Source organism: Pterocles gutturalis, unplaced genomic scaffold (genome assembly GCF_000699245.1).
Source record: "Pterocles gutturalis isolate BGI_N339 unplaced genomic scaffold, ASM69924v1 scaffold50632, whole genome shotgun sequence".
NCBI lineage: Eukaryota > Metazoa > Chordata > Aves > Pterocliformes > Pteroclidae > Pterocles > Pterocles gutturalis.
The window spans coordinates 7410-28681 of NW_010114706.1; the positions used below are offsets into that span (position 1 = coordinate 7410).

The 21272-nt window shown below is 35.5% G+C and overlaps 1 protein-coding gene across 1 annotated transcript in view; it reads right to left on the reverse strand.

Annotated features, from left to right (window-relative positions):
- Positions 1-1818: 1818 nt before the first annotated feature.
- The window catches only part of LOC104462795 (putative methyltransferase-like protein 15P1), a gene marked incomplete at its 5' end in the record, with an annotated part of 32921 nt that continues 13467 nt past the window's right edge, over positions 1819-21272 (reverse strand). Inside the window, one exon of the mRNA XM_010074898.1 lies at positions 1819-1959. Within this exon, the coding sequence (XP_010073200.1) occupies positions 1819-1959 (141 nt within the window). The remainder of the gene's footprint in view (positions 1960-21272) is intronic.

The following is a 21272-nucleotide window of genomic DNA, read 5'->3' on the forward strand; positions in this document are numbered from 1 at the left end:
TCATTCTAATGATAGCTTGCATCTGTACAGGTAGACAACACTGTCTGGAGCTCAAGTAACCAAGTTTACATGATTTTACAAAAACAGGATCCAGGAGACCACCTTTGTTGTAAAGCTATAGTAAGTTACAACAACTGTAATACTATATTGATTAAAGCTCATCTTTTCACACACATAAGCAAGCAGAGAATTAGAAATGTCAATCATTGGCAGAAAACATCCAACACTTATAAAATCTCTTCATCTACCTGGAAAATAAGCTTCCTTCACACTCAGGTTTGTATAGGATACTTTACAGATAAAAGATATATTGAATCAGGGGACTGCTCATCATTGCCTTGTGTTGTGTGAATGTTCCTGAAAACTTTTATTGGATATAAGATTAACTTCAATTTGGACTACACATATTTTTTTCCTATGACAAAACGAACAGAGAACTTTACAACTCCAATGACATCTGGTGGAGTTTGCAGGCTTAGTTTAAAAGAAAATGAACCTTCCCTGCCAATATCCTCCATACTAACCTGCCAAAAAGAGCATTCTCTGGAGAAATAACACTTGAGAAAGGAATTCCACGAATTTGTAAGTATATACTGCATGTCACTTCAGCCCAAAAAGAACTGAAAATCTAGAGAAATATATTTAAGTGCTCTCACAGAGTTGGACAACTAGAAACCAAGCTACGCTTTCTTGTCATGGGGTTGTATTTTTCCCACTGGACCTCTGACAATGGCACTTGAAGAAAGGAAAGGACAGTTTAGCCTTTTCTTTTATAAAAGGTGAGGGATACCTTCTGCATTGCTTGAATAGTACTGCTGTCTTGGAACTCCTTTTTATGTAAGGAAACATAACTGAATAACCAGCTGGTTTTTTATCTACCTCTTCCAGTTTTTTTCTTATTGGAAAGATTTGGTTTTCCTCATGTAAAAGCTCTTCTGAAATACATACTCTGATGTTTTCAACATGACAGTAACTGTCCTCTCCTTCCTACTTTCCCTAAATTTCTTAAGTATTAATTATTTCATATTATTTAATTTTGTAACTATGCATTTTTACTCCTTGGTCAAAATCTAAAAAATAGCACTATCTGAAAAGCTCAAATTCAACTCTACACATTGCACGCTTTTGCATGCACGTACTCATGCTCTGATTGAACTGCTTCTTCAACAGAATAAAAGAACAAGAACTTTGTATAACTAAAATTACATAAAAATTTGCATTTAGCAATTGGTCATTTAGCAAATTCAGCACTCTATTTAAAAAGAAAATTGAAGCACAAACTTTACACAGAAATAGTAGCTTATAAAGTTGTTTAGTAGTTTCTGAAGCCAGTGGCAAAATAATTAGGAAACCTAATACTGAATTACAATTAATTTTTTTAATTTAAATATTCAAAGCCATATTTACATTACCTCATTATTTAAAAGTATATTATTCCATCATTTTTGTAAAACATTTACTGCCAAGTGTATGTTTTTGTACAACTCTGCCATCAGAATAATCTCAAAGCAAGCAGAGCATAATCTTTTTTAGATTAATTTTTAAATACAAAATTGGTTACTTGATGCATACTTCAAAATTAACAGCATACAGGACATGCACTTAACTTCAAAAATCTCTGAAGAACTTGCATGCAAATATTCATTAATAAATTGAATTTGATCTCCTATTTAATGGGGTGCATACAGCAAACAATGCTATTCTACAATAACCCATCAAAATCTACATATCATAACTATTAAAAATATATTAAATTGTATATATTAATACCACAGTATCAACCTTATCTCGACCATATTTAAGACAGGAGAAGACAACTTACGGGTATGATTCTGAAAGCTGCTGAGCTATTTTATAAGCTGTGGGGTCCCTGTCTAGTGCATATATCGTAATGTCACTGGCTTTCTCCAGAAGAGCTGTAGTATGACCTCCGGCTCCAAACGTCATGTCGAGGAAACACTGTTGAGTAAGAAAGACAACACCATTACCTTAGAATAGAAAAGTGATAAACCAACTGTTGATTTAAAGCTTTTGTTAATCTCTCTCATTTGCTGGAGGAAAACGTATCATTCAATACAGTCACAATGCCTTTTCAGAAATATTTTCATATTTAGTGCAGAACTGCAACCACGTCAAAGTAATCTTTTTAGGGGTTGTGACGTCCCCCTGGCAAATCCTTCCAGAACAAGGACAATCAGTTGGTAACAACCCTCTGCAGCTTCATACTCTTCCCACTCCTTTACATTCTCAGTGTAAAGAAAGCAACTTGTTTGACTGCTTTGTTTGGGCTTGCTCAACTTGAAGCAAAGACATATAGGACATGGGTCTATAGGAAGCAATCAGCACCATCCGCTTTGTAAGAATGTGTTGAAAAGGAAGGCTGATGGATTTGGGTACCAATTTAAAAAAAAAAAAAAAAAAATCACACTCTCACAGTTTTATACCACAGATCAAAGTGTGATGGCAGCACAGGCACACATATATCCTGATTGGGACTAACCTAACCAGCACAGAAAATGTAAGTTTTCAAGACACAGTTCCATTGATTTCAGGTTCACTGTGCAAGGACAAAGCTTCGTATTTATGTTACTAAGATACGCTGAAGCCGAATCCTGCTGTATCTTCTCTACCATCATTACATGTTTTAATTAGAGAGAGAACAGCACAGGAATACCCACCTGAACACCAGTCCCATTTCAATTGCTGATGTCATGTACTCTTAGGGCTTAAATGACACCTTTTGATAAACAACATGTATTTCCTTGCTTCTGAGAAATACTTAGTGCCCATGAACATATACCGTGTCCAAACTAACACCAGGCAGACACAGCCATCCTCTCCAGTCTTCTAGACTGAGGACATATTCAAGGAACTGTGAACGCACTCCGACTAAAACTTACATAGGCACAGATTCAGCATAAACTGAGTAAAATTGGACATTGAATTCCTATAGCAAGTCTCAGAACTCAAAGTTCCTGAAAATAAATGGAAATTTCACATTCCTGCCATCAAAAACTTAAAAAAAAACCCCTCAAAAACACTTTCTATCTCATACTTGAGAAGCATGATGGCATCATCAAATTTCACACAGAGATAAGATGACTTGAGAAGTCTTGTTAACTCACAGCCACATCACGGAGGAGAATGTCTGGAGCAAATGGTTTGCCTGCAAAGAAGGGAAAGCGAGCAACTGGTGTGAACCATAATCCAACATGAGAAAGGAAGGATGAAGCAGAAAGGTAGCTGAGATAAGACTCTGGAGAGAACACTGCTCTTCTGCTGGCTCTGCAGTTTCTGTAAGCTCATTCTAGAGAGATTTCTGTAGTCAAAGTCCATTTGACCGACAGGCTGACCAGAGGGCTTTGCTCTTGAGACTTCTCTAAGAAACAGTGACTTGGGACACAGTCGACCACCTTGAACCAAGGCAGCCTGGGCTAGATGATCCCACTAATGGGAGAAACACAAGCAAATTAGCCAGAACCCAATGCTGGTTTAAGTCTTTTTTATCTGTAAAACAGCAGTACTGTTTCTAGAAGCTGCCCCATGTGCTCTCCTCCTTTGGCGTGACAACACTGGTACTTACCTGCTTAAACGTCAAGAACTATTTTGTTGACAGAAATAACTGGCTCTTCACCTAGCAATGCAGAGATTGTATGACTGCAATTCCACTTAGGAAATATTTTCTTTTCAAATTACTAAGAAAGTACCTATAATTTTACACTCTAGGGAAAATATACTCGCATGTAGAAAGAGACAGATTTTTATTGCTTTATGACAGTGTATTTAAACCAAAGTAGAAATGCAATTGAGAAACTTCTTTAGTTTCTGGATCTCTGAATTCCCATAACTCTTTCCTCTCAGTTGATTTAACCGACTTCTTGATTGGGGTGGAAAAAAAACAGACTCCGTGCAAGCTAAACTAGAAGAACAGATTCTCCATATTCTTCAATATGAATACCTGGTTGGTCTTTTTCCACTTCTCAAACTATTTTTTTACATTAAACAGTTCTTGAAGACCACATATCAAGTGCAATCATATTAAATAGAAATTAATGTGAACTAAACTTATTTACAAAAATTATACACCCCAAAGCTAAGCAGCTTTTAAGGAAAATTTTGTAACTTACTTCTTGAAAGAATTAAGATTCAACCAAAAAACCCTTTTGGATAAAAACAGGAATTCAAAAGCAATGAAGAAAGACCCAAGCATTTTCCCAGAAACAGTTTTTAGAAAACATAAATGAAGGCTTTTTAATAAAAATCCCATAATAATAATAAAACTGAATATTTACGAAACTAATAAATATAACTCTACTGTGGCTAAAAGTAAGTGAAAATTACGATCCTTTACAATCTTTAGGCTGATATGATTTAACTTGTGTTACACAATCATGCTTCCTAAGCCTATGATCTAGAAGAACTTTCCTATAATATTTTTAAAAGTTCAGGAGGAAAAAAATTTAGTGGCTCATCTTCCAATATTAAATTGCACCATTCATATGAAGAAACAAAGAACTGACAGAGAATGATTTTTTTTTTTTTGTAAGCAACATGTATAAGACAAAGTTATGTCACAGAGGCTATAATATCCACTCTACATAAATGCTTCCACAATCTATTTAAGCACTGTACTGTTAGCTATACTATCCTTGTAAAAATCTAGTACTGGCTACTCAAAGAGATACGAAACTAACAGCAAAATTTTTATTACCTCTCTTAAACAAAAATTATTAATACACAAGTGCAACTGTTAACTCTGCATTTAGCTTAGAGAATTGCAAAAATTAACACTAGCAATAAAATTTTCAAAAACTTCAACATTGCCTTTCCTGAAACAGACCTACAATGTTGGCAGGAAGAGCTCACAAAGTGCTAGAAGCAAGCAGCTACTTATATCTTCTTTACAACAAAAAAGTTTGGAACAATAATTTTATTCGACTTAAACTCACTAGCAATGTGACATTTCAGAAAATATTCTTTCTTCACCAACAGGTTTAGCAAATTATTTACTTCTTGCACATCTGTTCTTTTTCTAAACATCTCATTCTTCTCTGGTGCTGTCTAGAAAGTATCACACAGCTTTGATCCTTTGTGCCTTTCTCTCACCAGCACTTCTGTACTATGGAGAAAGTCCTTTGTTTCATCAAGTTTGAACAGCAGAAAATGAAAATATTAGTTAGGGATCTTTCTGGCCAAGCATATATCCAGACAATTTTGCTATTTAAGCAAGATTTAATACTGTTTTGTTTTTTTTTTCCCCAATGAATTTTCAAAGATCTTGGTGCTCATTCAAGAATATTTATCTTTGTTATTTCTCCTAATGTCTCACCTTTCCTCACACACATCTGCCTCTGCTTGCCGTCATTTTACATTTGATAAACTTTAAAATTGATAAACCCCTTGTACATGCTGAATATTAATGAACCACACAGAAGATCTTATAAATAAACCAAAAATTAATACTAACAGTGCAAAGGAGATTAGAGGAGAAAAGATAAGGAACATTGTACCATGACATAGTGACAAGCTCTCAATATTGTGACAGCATCTAAAAGCTTCAGTTAAGAATTCATGCAAGAGTTCGCAGTGAACAAACACTTGCTCACCAAGTTATATAGCCCTTTCTAAAAAAAAAAAAACCACAAACCAACCAAACCTTTAAGCAAGAGTAGACAGCTGTAACATCATCTTTAAACTGGGAGTGCTCCATAAAAGAGGATACAGCTGTGATTCAAGCAGAAGTGACTGCAGGACTAAATACACAGTGTTGGATAAAATACTGCACCACCAGCATTCACGGAATTGGCTGAAGCATTTTTGGCATCCTAGGAAGGCTATATTAAGTACATTTTGGCATAACTTTTTAAGGTAAATAAAGACCTTCCATGGTTAATCTTTGAACTGCACAGATACATACGCCTAAACCAGCAAGCAAGAACTCCTACAGATGCCTCACAACCTAGCTACCCCACTCCAACGCAACACTTTGTATCTAGAACCTAAAAAAATACATATCACCTTAAGTTATCAAACAAAATCATTTTATTATTAACACAGCTATTTTGGAGCATTGATCAGATTTGAAATTAATCACTATACTATACTGTTTCATAATATGCTTTTTATATATTCCATTCATCTTTCATGCCTGAAATTAAAGAAAGAGGCTTCATTTTTTCTTCCTCTTTCTCTCTTGCCTAGTAGTTTTTAATCAAATAAAATTAAATGACATTTCATCCTCCTGGTCCTATAAATACCGGAAAAGATTATTACATGAATTCCTCCTGCAGTGACTCACCGTTCCATTCTTAAGTTATGATAGCCCCATCAGAGTTCCCCTCGGGAATTTTATAATCAGTTTGTGACTGTATGTTTTAGAAACCATTTGGCTCTTTCATGACATACAGGTAGCAACAAACAAAAACTTTATAGCCTTCATTTTACAACTAGCTCTAAGATATTAGGAGATAGCTTGTCAGTGAAAAGTCTTGTATACAAAAATGTGGAAGATGAACTCTTTGTATCTCTGTAACTAAGTACTCCTTAAGCACTTCATTTGACTATGACTGAAGTCATCTGTAATTCCGCTTATTATTATTTTCTGCATCTGATAAAGTTTATTCCACAATACCTGATAGCCTTTGCCATTATTTTTCCTTTACTGTGTAACAAAACAAGATTGCAGAACTTACAAAATTGAAATCTAAACATGAGATACATAAATTGAAACTACATGAGACATTTTAAAAATACGTAAAATACAAGTTTTCTCACTAGTTCCAGTAATTTCAAGTCTCTGCTTTCCTTCTTTCTTAAAGGCAAGAACCTTATTATGTTCTTAAAGTAATTTGACCCTTTAGATGTACAACTTTATTTTCTGCTGCTAACCTTAATTCTCTCAAGCATCCAGGACATCCTGAGTTAGAATTTAGTACTTCAAGTACTATGCCAAACAGTCTTTTATCCTGGGTGCTGGTTCCTCATGAGCAATCTCTCTCTTCCAGTGTTGACCACAGAGACTTCTACTGCTTACCTTTTGGTTTAGACAAACTTGAGTCTCACCTTCTTCACACCTCTACAATACCAAAAGATCGTTATTAGGCTATGATTAACTAGTACAGATAACACCTTCTCCACTGTTCTTTCCAACATATAACAGGACTTTATTCTAAAAAAGAGTGCTTTTTGCTCCCAAAAAAATTACCTTGCACCACATAATTATTTTTTTCTTTAACCCCCAGACCTGGTTATCCACTTTTTTCTACGGAAAAAAAAAAAAATTCTGTCTTCTATTGATAGTAACCAACCTCTCTGCCTTCAGCAAGTTTTAGCAGCTGAACCATCCTAATGACAAGCTCACTGATTAAAAAAAAATAAAAATTCAATCTCAAATCAACCTTCCTGGGAAAATCCAGCTCCTTTCTCCAGTCCTCTGTTTCACCCTTCCTCCAAAGACTTACACACACTCACAGAAGGGAGAGCCATACAATTATTCCCCTCTGATGCTCCTGCATCATAACATTGGCATTTTTCCCTTCTTGTCTGAAGAAATTTTTTTTAAGTAGCAGTCATTCAAGTATAGCAGGATAATGTACTGAGCAGAACATTTTGCAGTACCCTTCGGAGTACATTTGTTGGAGGATCCTCCTCACAAATTAAATGCTCCTAAGGCCCATCAAACACAGCATGAGCGAATCATTAGGAGATAATGAAGCCAGCTATCGTGTCAGTCAACCAGCACAGTAAGCCAGACTGATGTTACTGGTATGACAGCGCAGGACCTCTATACAATACAGACCAAACTCCGCCATTGGCAACGTACACATCGCAGTTGGTCCAGATGTAGTTCTAAGAGGAAAACGTTACTCACTAGTAACCCAAAGGAAGGGAAAAGAATCCTACTTAATTAGCCACCCCTTTTGCATATACTTCCCAATGTGCAAAAAAAGCAAGCCAAGAGAACTGCTGTTTTCAGAACAGAAAAAAATATCAATGGCAAAGTTAAAAATACAAGCAGAAGAAAAATTAACTGGGGAAAAAACACACACTTTGTCAGTACCGTATCAATATTTTATATTAACATAATATTTAACAGTGACATGTGCCTGCTGCAGGACTTTCCACACTAAACTGGGCCTGACAATTAACTAGGATCACAGAATTCTCCCGTGGGAGGTAGAGAAAGGAAATATATCCACAAACCCTGCTGTTACAGCTGAGAACACAGCCTCAGACACAACAGTCCCTCCCCCTCCATGTTCCCATCTTCCAGAACTAAAATCAAGAGTTAAAAAGAATAACAATTACAAGATTAACATATTTTTTCAGTGCGGGCATAACTTTCTTTTAAAGTAAATGGTACTCTTTCCACTTTTTACATGCTCTGAAACAAAAAAATTCTGGTATACTGATTTATTTGAAACAAACTTTTCATAGAAAAAGGGAAGAACAACTATGCAGCATCCAAGCTATGCTCCCTAACTTTTCAGCTCATTAGAAGAAAACACAATGCCTGGTATCCACTGCTTGGAGAAAGGAAAATAAAACAGAGAAAGACTCTTTAATGCAATTGAGACATCAAATGTCAAAATAACAATTTTTCTTAACACATTGTTATACAGGATATAAACAAAATATATCTAACAAAAATAAGTTCACAAAAAGAAATGGTTATGTGATGAGACCAATGACACATTTGTATGACACCAAAGCCACCATCCACCAGTGTATTCCAAGCCAATCACAACTAGGTCACGGTGCTTCTTTTTGCTTTCAACCATCTTTCTTAGTGGGGTGACAGGCCAACATTTGTCGCAATAATACAGTTTCCATATTTGAAATGAGTGCTACTGTTTTCTTGTAAATCTAAAGAAGGTCAAACTACTAGCATGCTTATATTTTGAACAGAGATGCTTGTTAAGGGTAACAATAACTATTTAATTTATTACTGCATTGACAGGCACTGTTCATAGGTATCTGAGTACTTACTCTTATTTGTATCTATTCAATCACTTTGTGGGGAAAAAAAAAAATAATCCCAGGAACAGGAAAGTAATACCATAAACAAAATAATCAACACATTGCAAGACGTTTTTTGTCTCTTCATTCTCCTGGTGCTTCTATGATGACTCATGTTCTCTAAACTTGTCTGAATTTCCTTGTTATTCACAACAGAAATTGTTCATTGTCACAACACAACTTGTTTTCCACTCTGCTTTATTTTTCAAATATCAACTCTAAGTGCATTAAGGTATAAATATATCTGACCTCTTGTTCAAACATCTTGAATTTGCCACAGCTTACCATTTTAATACACTGGACTATTCCACATACACGTAAAGATAATAACAAACTGAGTTGAAGTGGGGAGCCATGACAAGGAATTCTATAGGAATCTTCTAGCAGTTTTTTTTTTTTTTTCAAGGATAAGCTAACCTGCTGTCTGTTTTTATCACCGCACTTTTCACAACTAATCACTGCAAAGGTATGAATTAATATAGACATTTTTAAAATAATTACTGCAGTAAATGCTTCTCGAATAAAGCATATCAAATACATGCCCAAAAAGTCTTAGGTCCACAGTGGCAAAAGGCAGTCTCTCTTCTCGGTTCCTTAGTCTTTTCCTTCCCTTTCCTTCTGCAAAGTTCAAAATCTACTAGGTCAAAACTGAAAATTAATGCTCAGTACTGGCCTTTGTTGTTATCAACCACACTGAGCCTATAGTTTCAATAAACACACACACAGAAAATTAATCAGAAGTAAAAAAAAAAAATCTTAAAAGGGATGGTAAGAGGAAGGAAAAATATATCAAAGCTTTCAACTTTCAGAAGCTTTTAGAAGCTTCCAAGCTTCTGAAAGTAGGGATTCTGCTAAACCACAACACAAACCAAAACTTACTCATACTACAGAGGAGGATGAGTAAGAGAATTCTACCAAGGAGAATTCAAGTCCTATTCCAGCCAAGAGGCTGGACTGAGAATGCCCAAGATCCTAAATGGGCTCCTGCTAGGAGCTAGGGCAAACTCTGCTGTAAGAAGGCAACCTTCCCAAAACCACAGCTCACTCCACATCCACTCTCTCACAGAATTAGAACCAATGTTAAGACTGGTATGCATGGAGAACAAAAGGGAACCTCTAGGTGCAAATACATCACTTCTGACCCCCACAGACTATCAATAAAAATACAGTTATTGTATGCATAAATACACATACATATACACATCTCCAATAGCAGGAGGAACTACCACTTGAAAAATTACAATGTTTAATAGAACAACTTATTAATCTCAGAACTGTTCCGATTTGCAGTCTCCTTCTTCCCAGCTAGTAGTAGTAATTGATGAGAACTACTAAATATGGCTTATCCTATTCCAACTCATTTTCTGAATTTCAACAAAAAACCAATTACGACCTCAGTGTATGAGCAAGTATTTTTCATCCCAAAACACATCTGGTCAATATGACACAAGACAGGAGAAAAGGCTCTGTTGCTTTGAAATCTATAATACTTACCAGAATTAAGTTACAAGCATTTTATTCAGGCCTTTTTAACAGCTATGCTGACATTCTTTGGGATACAATAAAAAAGCATCTGCACTTGTACCCTGTTGAGGTTTTTCTTCAATTCCATCTCATTTTTAATTCATCAAAATGCTTTACAATATGAGATTACCATGCACCTTAGAAACCCAGGAATTTATGGGCATATTCAAGTGTCTTAATTTTAAGAAACTATCCAAGTGGATCAAGAAACAAAAACGTCTTCAGAAAATACAAAATTAATAAAAAAATAATTTATCCTAATTGAAATAAACCTCCCATGTTGCAACATGCAGCAATATACTACACAATATTTTTAGGAACAGAAAAATATTATTTTATTTTCTAATATTATTTTTAATATACAGGAGATTATATGTATATAAAGTTCAGAGGGCCTTTACAGATTACCTTTCTTTGAAACAGATACATATATACAAATGAACAGTAAAAAAATGTCATTCAGTAATTTTATATAATACATAGTAATGAAAAAGCCAGCTTTCTAAGTCAATACTAATCCATATTGTCCAAATTAATTTACAATCCTCTCCAAAAACTGAAGTTAACACTTTTGTTTCACAAGCAGTAAACTGTCAGATATGTATATGCATCCTATGCTGTAGAATGAAAATTAATTCAGATAGCAGAAGTCAGATAACCACGTACCATGGAGCTCTAAAAGTTAGTTTGCCTCAGTGCCTTACCATGGCAAAGAGTTAGTTCCAGGTAAATGAGTTAAGCTATTTCTGGAAGCAATGCAATTTAAAGTATTCCCACGCTACCAAAACCACACACTTGTTACAGAATATGATTTTTAATCAACAGAAAAGATAATTATTCTGAGAAAACATTATGCTCTAATTCAGATGTTTTCACAAGAAACTGAACGAGTGGGAAAAAAAACAACCGTTTCGTGCAAAGCATTTTAGAAGAAAGCAAAAAAGTGTTGGGGCTTTTTTTTTTTCTCACCAGTATCTGATCCAAACCTCATTCACTACTGACATTGTTCACCAACAGGATATAAACAGGACATTTCTCCTACCCTCTTTTGGTCTTGTCACCTCCTAAGCATGCAAAACTCAAGTCTACTATAAAGATTTCCACAAACTTGTTTTACTATTTTATAAATATGTTACATGCTAAAGCAGACAATCATCGTGTCATCTTCTTTCCCATGTGGACTGTGACGCTTCTCAAAGAAATTAAGATTAGTTTCTGCAAAGTACAGCAAAACTTCTGACATGAGCACCAACAATGTTAGTTGAGGTACATGCAGAAAATCTTTGTTCTGCAGCTCATCGCTTGTGAAATCACATGTCAACATCTGTTGGAGTACTTTTGACAGATCATGTGTACGACCAAATATAATGGAAAAAATAATGACATTTAGAACTGTCTGTTCTTATCACGGTCTGAACAACACAGTCCAGAGAGTGATAATAACCAGCAGGAAGCTAAACTTTAATTTTGCAATAATTTAGAAGGTATAACTTTGTCAGAGACAAAAAGGAGGTAAGTTCAAATCTCTTTGCATAGAGTTTATTTCAGGTATTATTTTGCATTTTACATTATTCTCACAATTATTTCTGAACAAATTATGATGGTTATTGTGTGCAGCAAATAAGAGAATATTGTTCAAAAGGAATTTGAACTACTTCCTTATGTCACTGTGAACATATTTATGTAAGAATAAAGATGAAGAGCATTTCTTTAAAAACTTATTTAAATTGACATTTACAAACGAAAACCCCAAACCTATTAATTGCAGTGCCACTGCAAAGGCACACACAGATAAAGTCACTTACACCAGCTCAGTTACACAAAGCAATCCAAAATGTCGGTGTTGACTTTGGAACATCTTATTACGGTAACAAACAATCTATTTAAAAGAGACTAATGGAAGTAGGATCACTTTTCGTCTGAAAGACATATGGATTCTTTTTCCTGTCAACTCAAGTTCATGGCTGGACTCAATTTACAGCTCTGATTGGACTAACGTGCTTAAAAACCTACAGTGTGGAGAAATCTCCTTCATGTTCTCCTATCACTAGATAATAATTACATAACTTTGTAAGATTATAAATAATAATTATTAACAGTTCTTCTGCTAATTGTAACATTATATGAAAATAACTTAATGTAAATATATGCTCAGTTTGGTTTTGAGCACACCACAGTAATAAGTAAAACCAAACCAAACCAAAAACCATGGAAATCTCCAGAATAAAAAAGATCTCCTCGAAAAACAATGTATTTTGATCGCTCAGCTTTGGCTGAAGTGTAGATACAAGATCACAAATTGTACCAATTCAACTGCATTATGAATGAAAGTTGTTGTTAGAAGAGTAACTTATCTTCAACACTGAAAAAAATCTACTCAGCCGAACTCTTTAAATAGTTTTCTCTTAGTAGATTTCACATAATATTCCCTATTAAGTAATGGATATTTCAAATAAATTACACTTTCATATACATTTCAAATATATTACTCTTCTACGAGAGGAAGTCAAAAGACAATGATCTAAGAATAATCTCCCAATTGTTTTTAACATTATTCATGCAATAAGGTTACTAATATTTTTTCCAACAACCAACTCAGCAAGTTCTCGTCTTTCCTTCTCTGAGCTACTCCTTAATTTCATTTTCTGTAACTCAGATCTGAACATATCAAAATTAGGTTTCTGAAAGTCAGCATCCAAAGGTAAAAGTTTTAAGGTTTATCTGCAGAAACCAAAACTAACATGGCATAACATTCTGTGATCCTGCGATTTGTGATCTCTTAGGAAAGGTTAGCCCCCAAACATCATGAAGCGCTGTTTTCTACTAAGTATACAACAGAAATTCCATTTCATAAGAAAGTTTTATGAAAAAAAAACAAAACAAAAAACCCCAGCCATAATATTCCATATACTCCCTGCTCAGCCAAATCCACACCCCCACGGTGTTGGCTGAAACTGCAAACACGTGATGCACATTTAAACACTCTGAACAATGTCACCATGTAATTGAAGTGTTTCTCATAGTATGCATTCAGAAAAGACCACAATGTTTGTCTTACCACCTTGATCCTTTCATCTTTCATTTCCAGTTATTTCAATTCCGTAAAATTGAAGTGCTTTGGAGTGTTTTTATTTTTTAATACGCACACACCCTCACTCTCCATGGAATTGGGCAGAAGGAAATCAATATGATTAACAGAATTAACTATGTTCTTTAGGATTTTGCAGCTTGGCTGGTTTGCAAATAAAATATATACTCTAAAGTTATTTCTCTTCACTTTTTTAGAAATAAAAATGTTTGTAAAGCAAAATCAGGCTATTCATCTTCCTCACTCAACAGGCTTAATACCCAACACTGTCCTCCAGCTCCACAGCGTTTATCTCAAACACAGCAGTGCTTAAGAACTATGGGCTTGGGGCACGTTCACCGAAACATGACATATTACCAGCTTTCCTGGTGATGTTAGTGAACCCAGGGTACTTTACTCCAGCTTCAGGATCAGTATTTCTTTGAAAAGGTCACACCTGCCGACTATTTGCTTCCTGCTCAGGATATGAACAGTTCAGTACTACGCTGGAACAGGATACGGCCTAGAATTTAGATGCTTTTTAGATGGTTGGGCTGACAAGTAGAATACATCATTAGAAGCAGAGCCTGAGCAACTGCACAACATTTATACCCTTACTATGTCAGCTCATGTTAGCCTATCAAGTAGCATTTGCTTGCCTAACGCAGACATGTCAAGCACCGTGCTGATAACACCTCCTTTAGATACTGCAAGAAGGTAGACTAAATGTTATAAAAAAGGGATGTTCGAGTTAGAAGCACAGATCAGTGCAAAGGATGTGTCGTCAAGGGACTGCCTGTAGCAACAAAACATTGCACCATAGACTAGCATACCCTAAGAGCCAAATGAATTCTGGTATCTCCAGACCTTGGTTGATGCCCCGTATCTTGCACTGGATGCTAATTAGCTCTGTTAATATTAGGAGTTATTACAAGATTTGGTATGCCATGATATTATGCCATTTTTGCAGTGTGTCGATCAACCAGTCCTTGTTCCAGCCATTTGAAGATTTACTAGTATCCAAACAAATCACACCAATGGATATATGAGTAGAGAGCTAAGTTAAGATATCACCAGAAATCACGTTCTGGGATTAGACCATCAGCCTTGTTTACAATGCTTTTTAGAAAGAGAGGCAACTGAGCTGTCTCAAATTCCTATTTCATATCACAGCAATATTTGAAGTATGGCAACAACAGTAAAGTTCATCCTTACAGTTCATGACTACAGTTATTGCTAAACAGCAGTAAGCTGTTGTACATCCAAGTCTTATGACTGACAACCTAAAGCCAATAAAAATATTTTCTGCAAATCACTTGGTCCCAATATATCTCAGCATCCTTTCTAGAAATTTTACACTACTTTTAGCAGAAATAATCTTTGCCTGAAGAGAGAAAAGGTCAAGTGTAATGTGGCAAGGGAAGAAGAGACACTGCTACTGAGAATGCAGGTAATCTTTTAATGAAATTAATATAAAATTTTTGGAACATGGTAGAATTCAGCTCTGTATTTATGAAATACTACAAAATATTCCCAAAGAACTGATAACTTTTTTTCATTTTACATTAAAATAATTCAATTATTTACAACGACAGATTTAAAAAAAAATACTTTTGTAATTTTATAGTAAGTTTTACAGCAATTGCTTTCCATATTGTCAAAACCCCCTAGAGTTACTTATAAAGTGTGTGATTTTCTTACTGTAGCCAAATATAGCCACTCTAAAACAAGCAACAAACACACAGCACATTTTTCAGTAATTAGAAATGCAGTGCTACTAAACTTCATAGAGTAGAGAAGATTTAATGACCTCCAACACACCGTAACTGGAGATGCTCATATTCTCATTTAATATGCAGGTACAATACACTAATACATAATTAAAGAACAGGCAGTTACTGATTTATATTTATGTGAGATCAGCTTTACATAAAAGGAACATACTTGAGACTCATGGGCAATTAAAACCAGATTAATTTCCTACCACAAATGTGGGTTCAAACTCCTAATGAGAACAGTATGACTTATCATTTACTTTAATACTCTTTATTACATTAATACAGCAATCAAAACACAATACAGACCCTGAGAAAAATCCCATCATTCACCACTGGCAAAAATAATGAGCATAAAAATCTTGTAGAACTATGCAGTTTTCATATAGTTCATTGATTACAGAAGACACCTACTCTGCCCTTCAGAGCATATAATCAAATACCAGGAATTTCCAACCTCTTGTGGCAACTCTGCAGCTGGTTCAATAGGGGTATAAGAAGTCTTAATCAGCAACATGTAATTACAGTAATAAAACATGTTTGAAGTGCCTGCAGTGTTGACATAAGTCACTGAAAAAGAACATGTATCCACAACTTGTAGTCTCAACAAGTGCCCCTTTACTTCCTTTCAAAGGCAAAAAAATCTCAACTGTATTACTTGTTTATTTGAATATAACACGCAATGCTGGAAATCATGGAGTACAATGGCATGACTAAGCTAAGCAAATTTTTTTTGGGGTAGGGTTATTTTTTAAAAAGACATTCAGCTGTTCATTACAAAAAGAACAAACAAGAGCATTAAGAACATAATAAACTACATTTTACATTGAAGCTGTTAAACTAATTGCTTGCATTTCAACATGACAGTATAGACACTATCACAAGCCAAGAGCTGGCAAGAGGCAACATACCCAACCCTTCACTTTCTGACAACACTCTTTGTTTACAAGGTACTACCTGTGGCAGCATGTTACAAAAGGAGGAGCTGATTTGGCTCACCTCCGTTAGTTCTTATTGGCTGAAACAAGAAGCACAGAGTGCCTGTATCTAACTTAATTACAGAGATTAGATGCCCACAGTAGCTGAATCAACCAGTTCTACCACAGCACTAGCTTAAAACATAACAAATGGGAACAACGCTACTTAACATCCTACTGTCCTTGCAAAAAACTGTTTTAAAAATCCTTACAAATACACTGGAAATAAGACAGCTTTTATCATGAGAAGAAAGAGCATAAATACAGAAAACTTAGTTGCTCCCCTTTGTCTATTTTTGTTTCCTGCAAATTGTTTTACTCAGTTTTGCTATAATGATGCCTGTATGCCGTGATAATTTATTAGAGGCCAATGGAATTACCATCAGCAAAACTCATTTGCTTTATGAACTGTAAACATATACAATACAGTTCTTTTCAATCAAACTTATTATCTAACTTAAGACAAGATCAAACAGATGAGTGTGACAGAGTAGGAAAGACCATACAGATAACAGTAACAATTCCATGTAATTACACAGATTAGTAGTCATCTCCCTCAGAGCAAAGCAATTAAGCATGTTTATCTTCAGACGTAGTTTCATTTACCTCCAAAAGACTGTTCATGGGTTTATGTTATGAACATGTCTAGAGTGCTTAGCTGCCTCATAACCTACGTGCACAACTAGATGGGTCTGTTAGTTTCACAGTTGTTAGCTTTATCCTGTATTTCCATACACAAGTTAGTTGCACAATAAAAAAATAACGAACAATTATAATTTTGAATTCTCTCTTCCACGAGCAGCATCTGAGCCACCAAAATCTCTGGATCTAGTTCTCAACACATTCTGTACTGCTGAGCTCCTCCAGACACAAACATACAACTACCCTCTTTCCTACTGCCTGCTGTTACATCCACAAGCTTGCACTGTCCTGCACGCAACCAACCTGAGCTTCACTTTGCTGGTACTGTGCCAGTCCAGGCACATGCTGGGATGTGAAATTATCTGAAGACCGTTTCCTCAAACTGTATTCATCTGCAGGTATTTCATCACACTTCTTCTCGCTCTTCTGAGTGAAAGTGGCTTGACATTTTAAATTGATTGCATCAGACTTATAATCAGAAAACCACTTTCAGTATTAACATTTTCTCTAATTTAACTACAGACAAGAAAATCTAACAGGTTTCAGAACCGAGAATTAATGGTTGCTTCCAAAAGGGATCAAAAAGGACAACATGTTTCATGAATGTCACACAGGCAACCAGTACTGCAAAAGAGTCACAGAGACTCATAAATCTGCAAAATAAGAAACTCACTCCATTCTCATGTTCATTGATGTAAATAAAAGGATATGAACCCATGACTGGAGATGATCAGCAATTTCCTAGAACACACACTACACGAATCCAGTTTGCATTCAAAAACAAGGGTTACATTTGCCCTCAGCTGCTCTGAACAAAGCAGAGGTAAACTGATGAAAACGTATTTGTAGAAAAGTCAGTGTAGTGACGTAACCCAACTTGTCAAATCAACCAAATGTGTTCATTATTGTTATCCTTCACCCTACAACCTCCTTAACCAGGATCTAAGTGTATATGCAACCACCTCAAGAAGAAATCATTTTAGAAGCATGAGAGGTACATACACATTCAGGCATGGCATGTTCGGACCAGTGTCTGCTGATAGCCACGGCTGGCCATCATGTTCAAGCCTCAGGTGCTTCACAGAACAGTAGTAATCCCTCACCAAAACAATTGGTATTACCATCATTTCTAATTATCTGCATCCTTCTACTCAAAAATCTATTTCATCAAACTTATCACATAAACATTTTTAAACTTAGTTCGATACAGTAACTAGCAACCACGAGCTCTAGCTCCTAAAATAACAATAGGGATATACATTTCTTGTGATAAGAACTACCACTTTACACAACTTTTAACACCTGCTTAGAATAATTGCATGGTAGATTTTGATAAATTGGCCCTTGCATTCCACTCTTTGCTGTTAGTGTTTATATATTTTAACATACTAATCAAATAGGAAAATCCTAATGCAAGCAACCGGACTTGCTGAGAAAAAACATTCCTGAACCACTTTGGAAAACTTTACAAAATCATAAATACACGAGGCTAAGAGTATGTTTCCAAGTGTATTTATTGGAGTGCTTGTTAAATTATTTTAACTATTATACCTCTGAAATTATTCTAAAATAGGTACCCTAATTGTTTCATGCCTCAGTATGTGTTAAAATTTATCTTCTGGATTTTCTAAATGCCAGCTCCAGCAGGTTCTGAGCACTTACTCTTGCCTACTCAGGTCAACAAGACAGAACTTTTGCATAACATTTGCTGAAATTAAGTCTTAATTCTCTACTTATTCTCTACCAGCTGCCAAGAGATTAACAAATACTTGTAAGACTGGTGTTTCTGACACCATTTAATGATTATTTTTTTTTCCCCTTACCTACCTGGAAGAACAAACTAATCTGATGGAAATGTTGTGCAACATTTGTAAAAGTAAACCATCTACCACAGCAAAGCAAAAGCACTGGCTGTAACATGCAACATGTCAATGCACAAAGACCACCTCTAAATATTTAATTTAAATGTTCTATTAAATGATAGAGGAAAAACAATAGATATTATCATCATTAGTTATTTGTTACGAAGAAAGCATTGTCCTACACAATTAAAAATTTGTGACTTAATTAGTATATGTAAACATTCCTGAGTATTTCCTCTACCTAAAGCAAACAAAAATCCCACTACTGGTGGGATGTTCAAGACTTCTCTACTGAGATGCAGAAATCCCACGAGCAGGTCAGAAATCTCATTTCTTCATCTTCAGTAATCCAACTTAGTACAAGACGATTCTGCCCAGCAATAACCTAACCCAAAGAAGTTTGAAGTGCTAAAAACCAAAAAGTGTATGTATGTACATTTTTATGTACAAATGGTGTGTGGAAAACAGGATGAGAACAAATAGGAAACTATCACCATTTTAAACTGTATAACTAAGATTATATGAGCAACAATGTACTTGTCCAAGAAAGAGCCATTAATACTTCACAAAGGAATCACATCACACAACTTTACCACTGAAGATGGTACTACTGTACTGTTACTGTACAAACCAGAGTATGACAGTTCCCAAATTACTGAGTTTAAGATCCAATCTACAAGTGCAGACCATAGAAATCTCTTCCTAGATCTTCCACATAGAGCAAGAAAAGTTTAGCAGAAACAGAAGATTTTTCACCTGATTTTATTCTGTCTGGGAACTACAAACCTCCAAGTAGAGGTTTATTCTCCTCAGTGACTGTAAGGCACGTGGAAGCTTTGCTTTAAATCTTTACTGCTTCTTTCAAACTGAAAAAAAATGCTTTGAAACATGCTGCATTTTTCTCTTAAATAATTAATTTTATTGCTGCTTTCTAGGATAAATATTATTTTGCTGAACATATTCAAACTAGGAATCTTCCCAAACTGATGAAATAGAACAAACACATGAAAAAGTTACAGCCATAAACCTATTTAAAAACTTAAATTTAAACAATGTGGGTTTTTAACACACTTAAAATTATATGCAAAACTAAATGAATGGATACTTTGATGGAGAATAAGATTACAAATGGAAAAACAGGAACAACTGAATAAAGTCAAGATAAAGACCAAGGAAAAACGCATGAAAGACGAAGTCCTATAGAAAGGAAGAAGGCTGAGAATGAACTGCATCAGTAAGCCTTGCACTCCTAGGAGAAAGTAGATGGGAAGGAAATCTACAATCCAGAAAAACAAGAAAATCCCATTCAAATAACAAATTTCAGAGCTGAATAAATGATTGCTTCAGGAGAGAACAGAACACCTTCCATCACTGCTGCTTTATATGAAACTGGGCTTATATGAGGACAAGAAGATAGGAAATGTGGAAAAGGAGTCCCTCAGGACACATCTCTCTGGTCCAATACAACATCTGAAGGCTGCGGCAATTTTCTGTGGAGGACTATTAATGTTGCTTTTATACATCTGCAGCAGATGGTATGATTCACTTATCTCAAAATACAAGAGCTCAGGGAATCTGATGATATTATCAGGCATCAAGTTAGAACAAATAAAAAAGTGCCTTTCATGCAAATATTGAAACTGTGGATATCATGTTGTGGGGAGAGGGCTAATATTTAACACCTTTTTTTAAGAGAGATCAAACTTGAAAGATGACTATACCAGCAATATTACATGACTACAACCCTCAACTATTCCCCAGTCCTGCCGAAGGACGTCATTAAATGGCTGTCAGAGCATTGAAGGTAATGCAAGGTAGAAAAATAATCATTCTCTGCTCCCCCCTTTTGTTATGCTTCTGTTAGCCCCTGCTGGCAGGCACTGCCAGAGACTGGACACCTGGGCAGGTATAACTCTGGTGAACCAGTACTGTATTACTGATGGTCTGGTGATTTATAGCAGGATCTTTAGATCTAAAGAGCTTAGAAGAGAGGAAAAACTACTCAAGAAAAAAAGAATATGTAATCAAAACACCTTCTACCTCCTCAAGTCTCTAGAAAGACACTTCCTCATCATCCAAGCCTCAGCATTTATCACATATGGAAGTAGCACAGACAATCTCTGAAAGTTCAAAAATATTGTCTCCCAGGTTTTAAATACAGGAAACTCAGTTGCAAAGAAAGCCACCATCCATTCAAGTTTTCACTCCTCAATTCTCCGCTGGAGCAAGCATGAGTCCTACACAAAACCAGCAAGGATTTTTTTTAATATTGCAAGTGATTAAAAAAAAAAACAAAACACCACAAACTTGCTTGTCTCTCAAGACCCTTAAGTTGGGTTTCTTTCCTTAATGAAACACAGACAGCTTCAAGACATGTCCTGTTTCCCCCTGACCCCATATAGCTCTT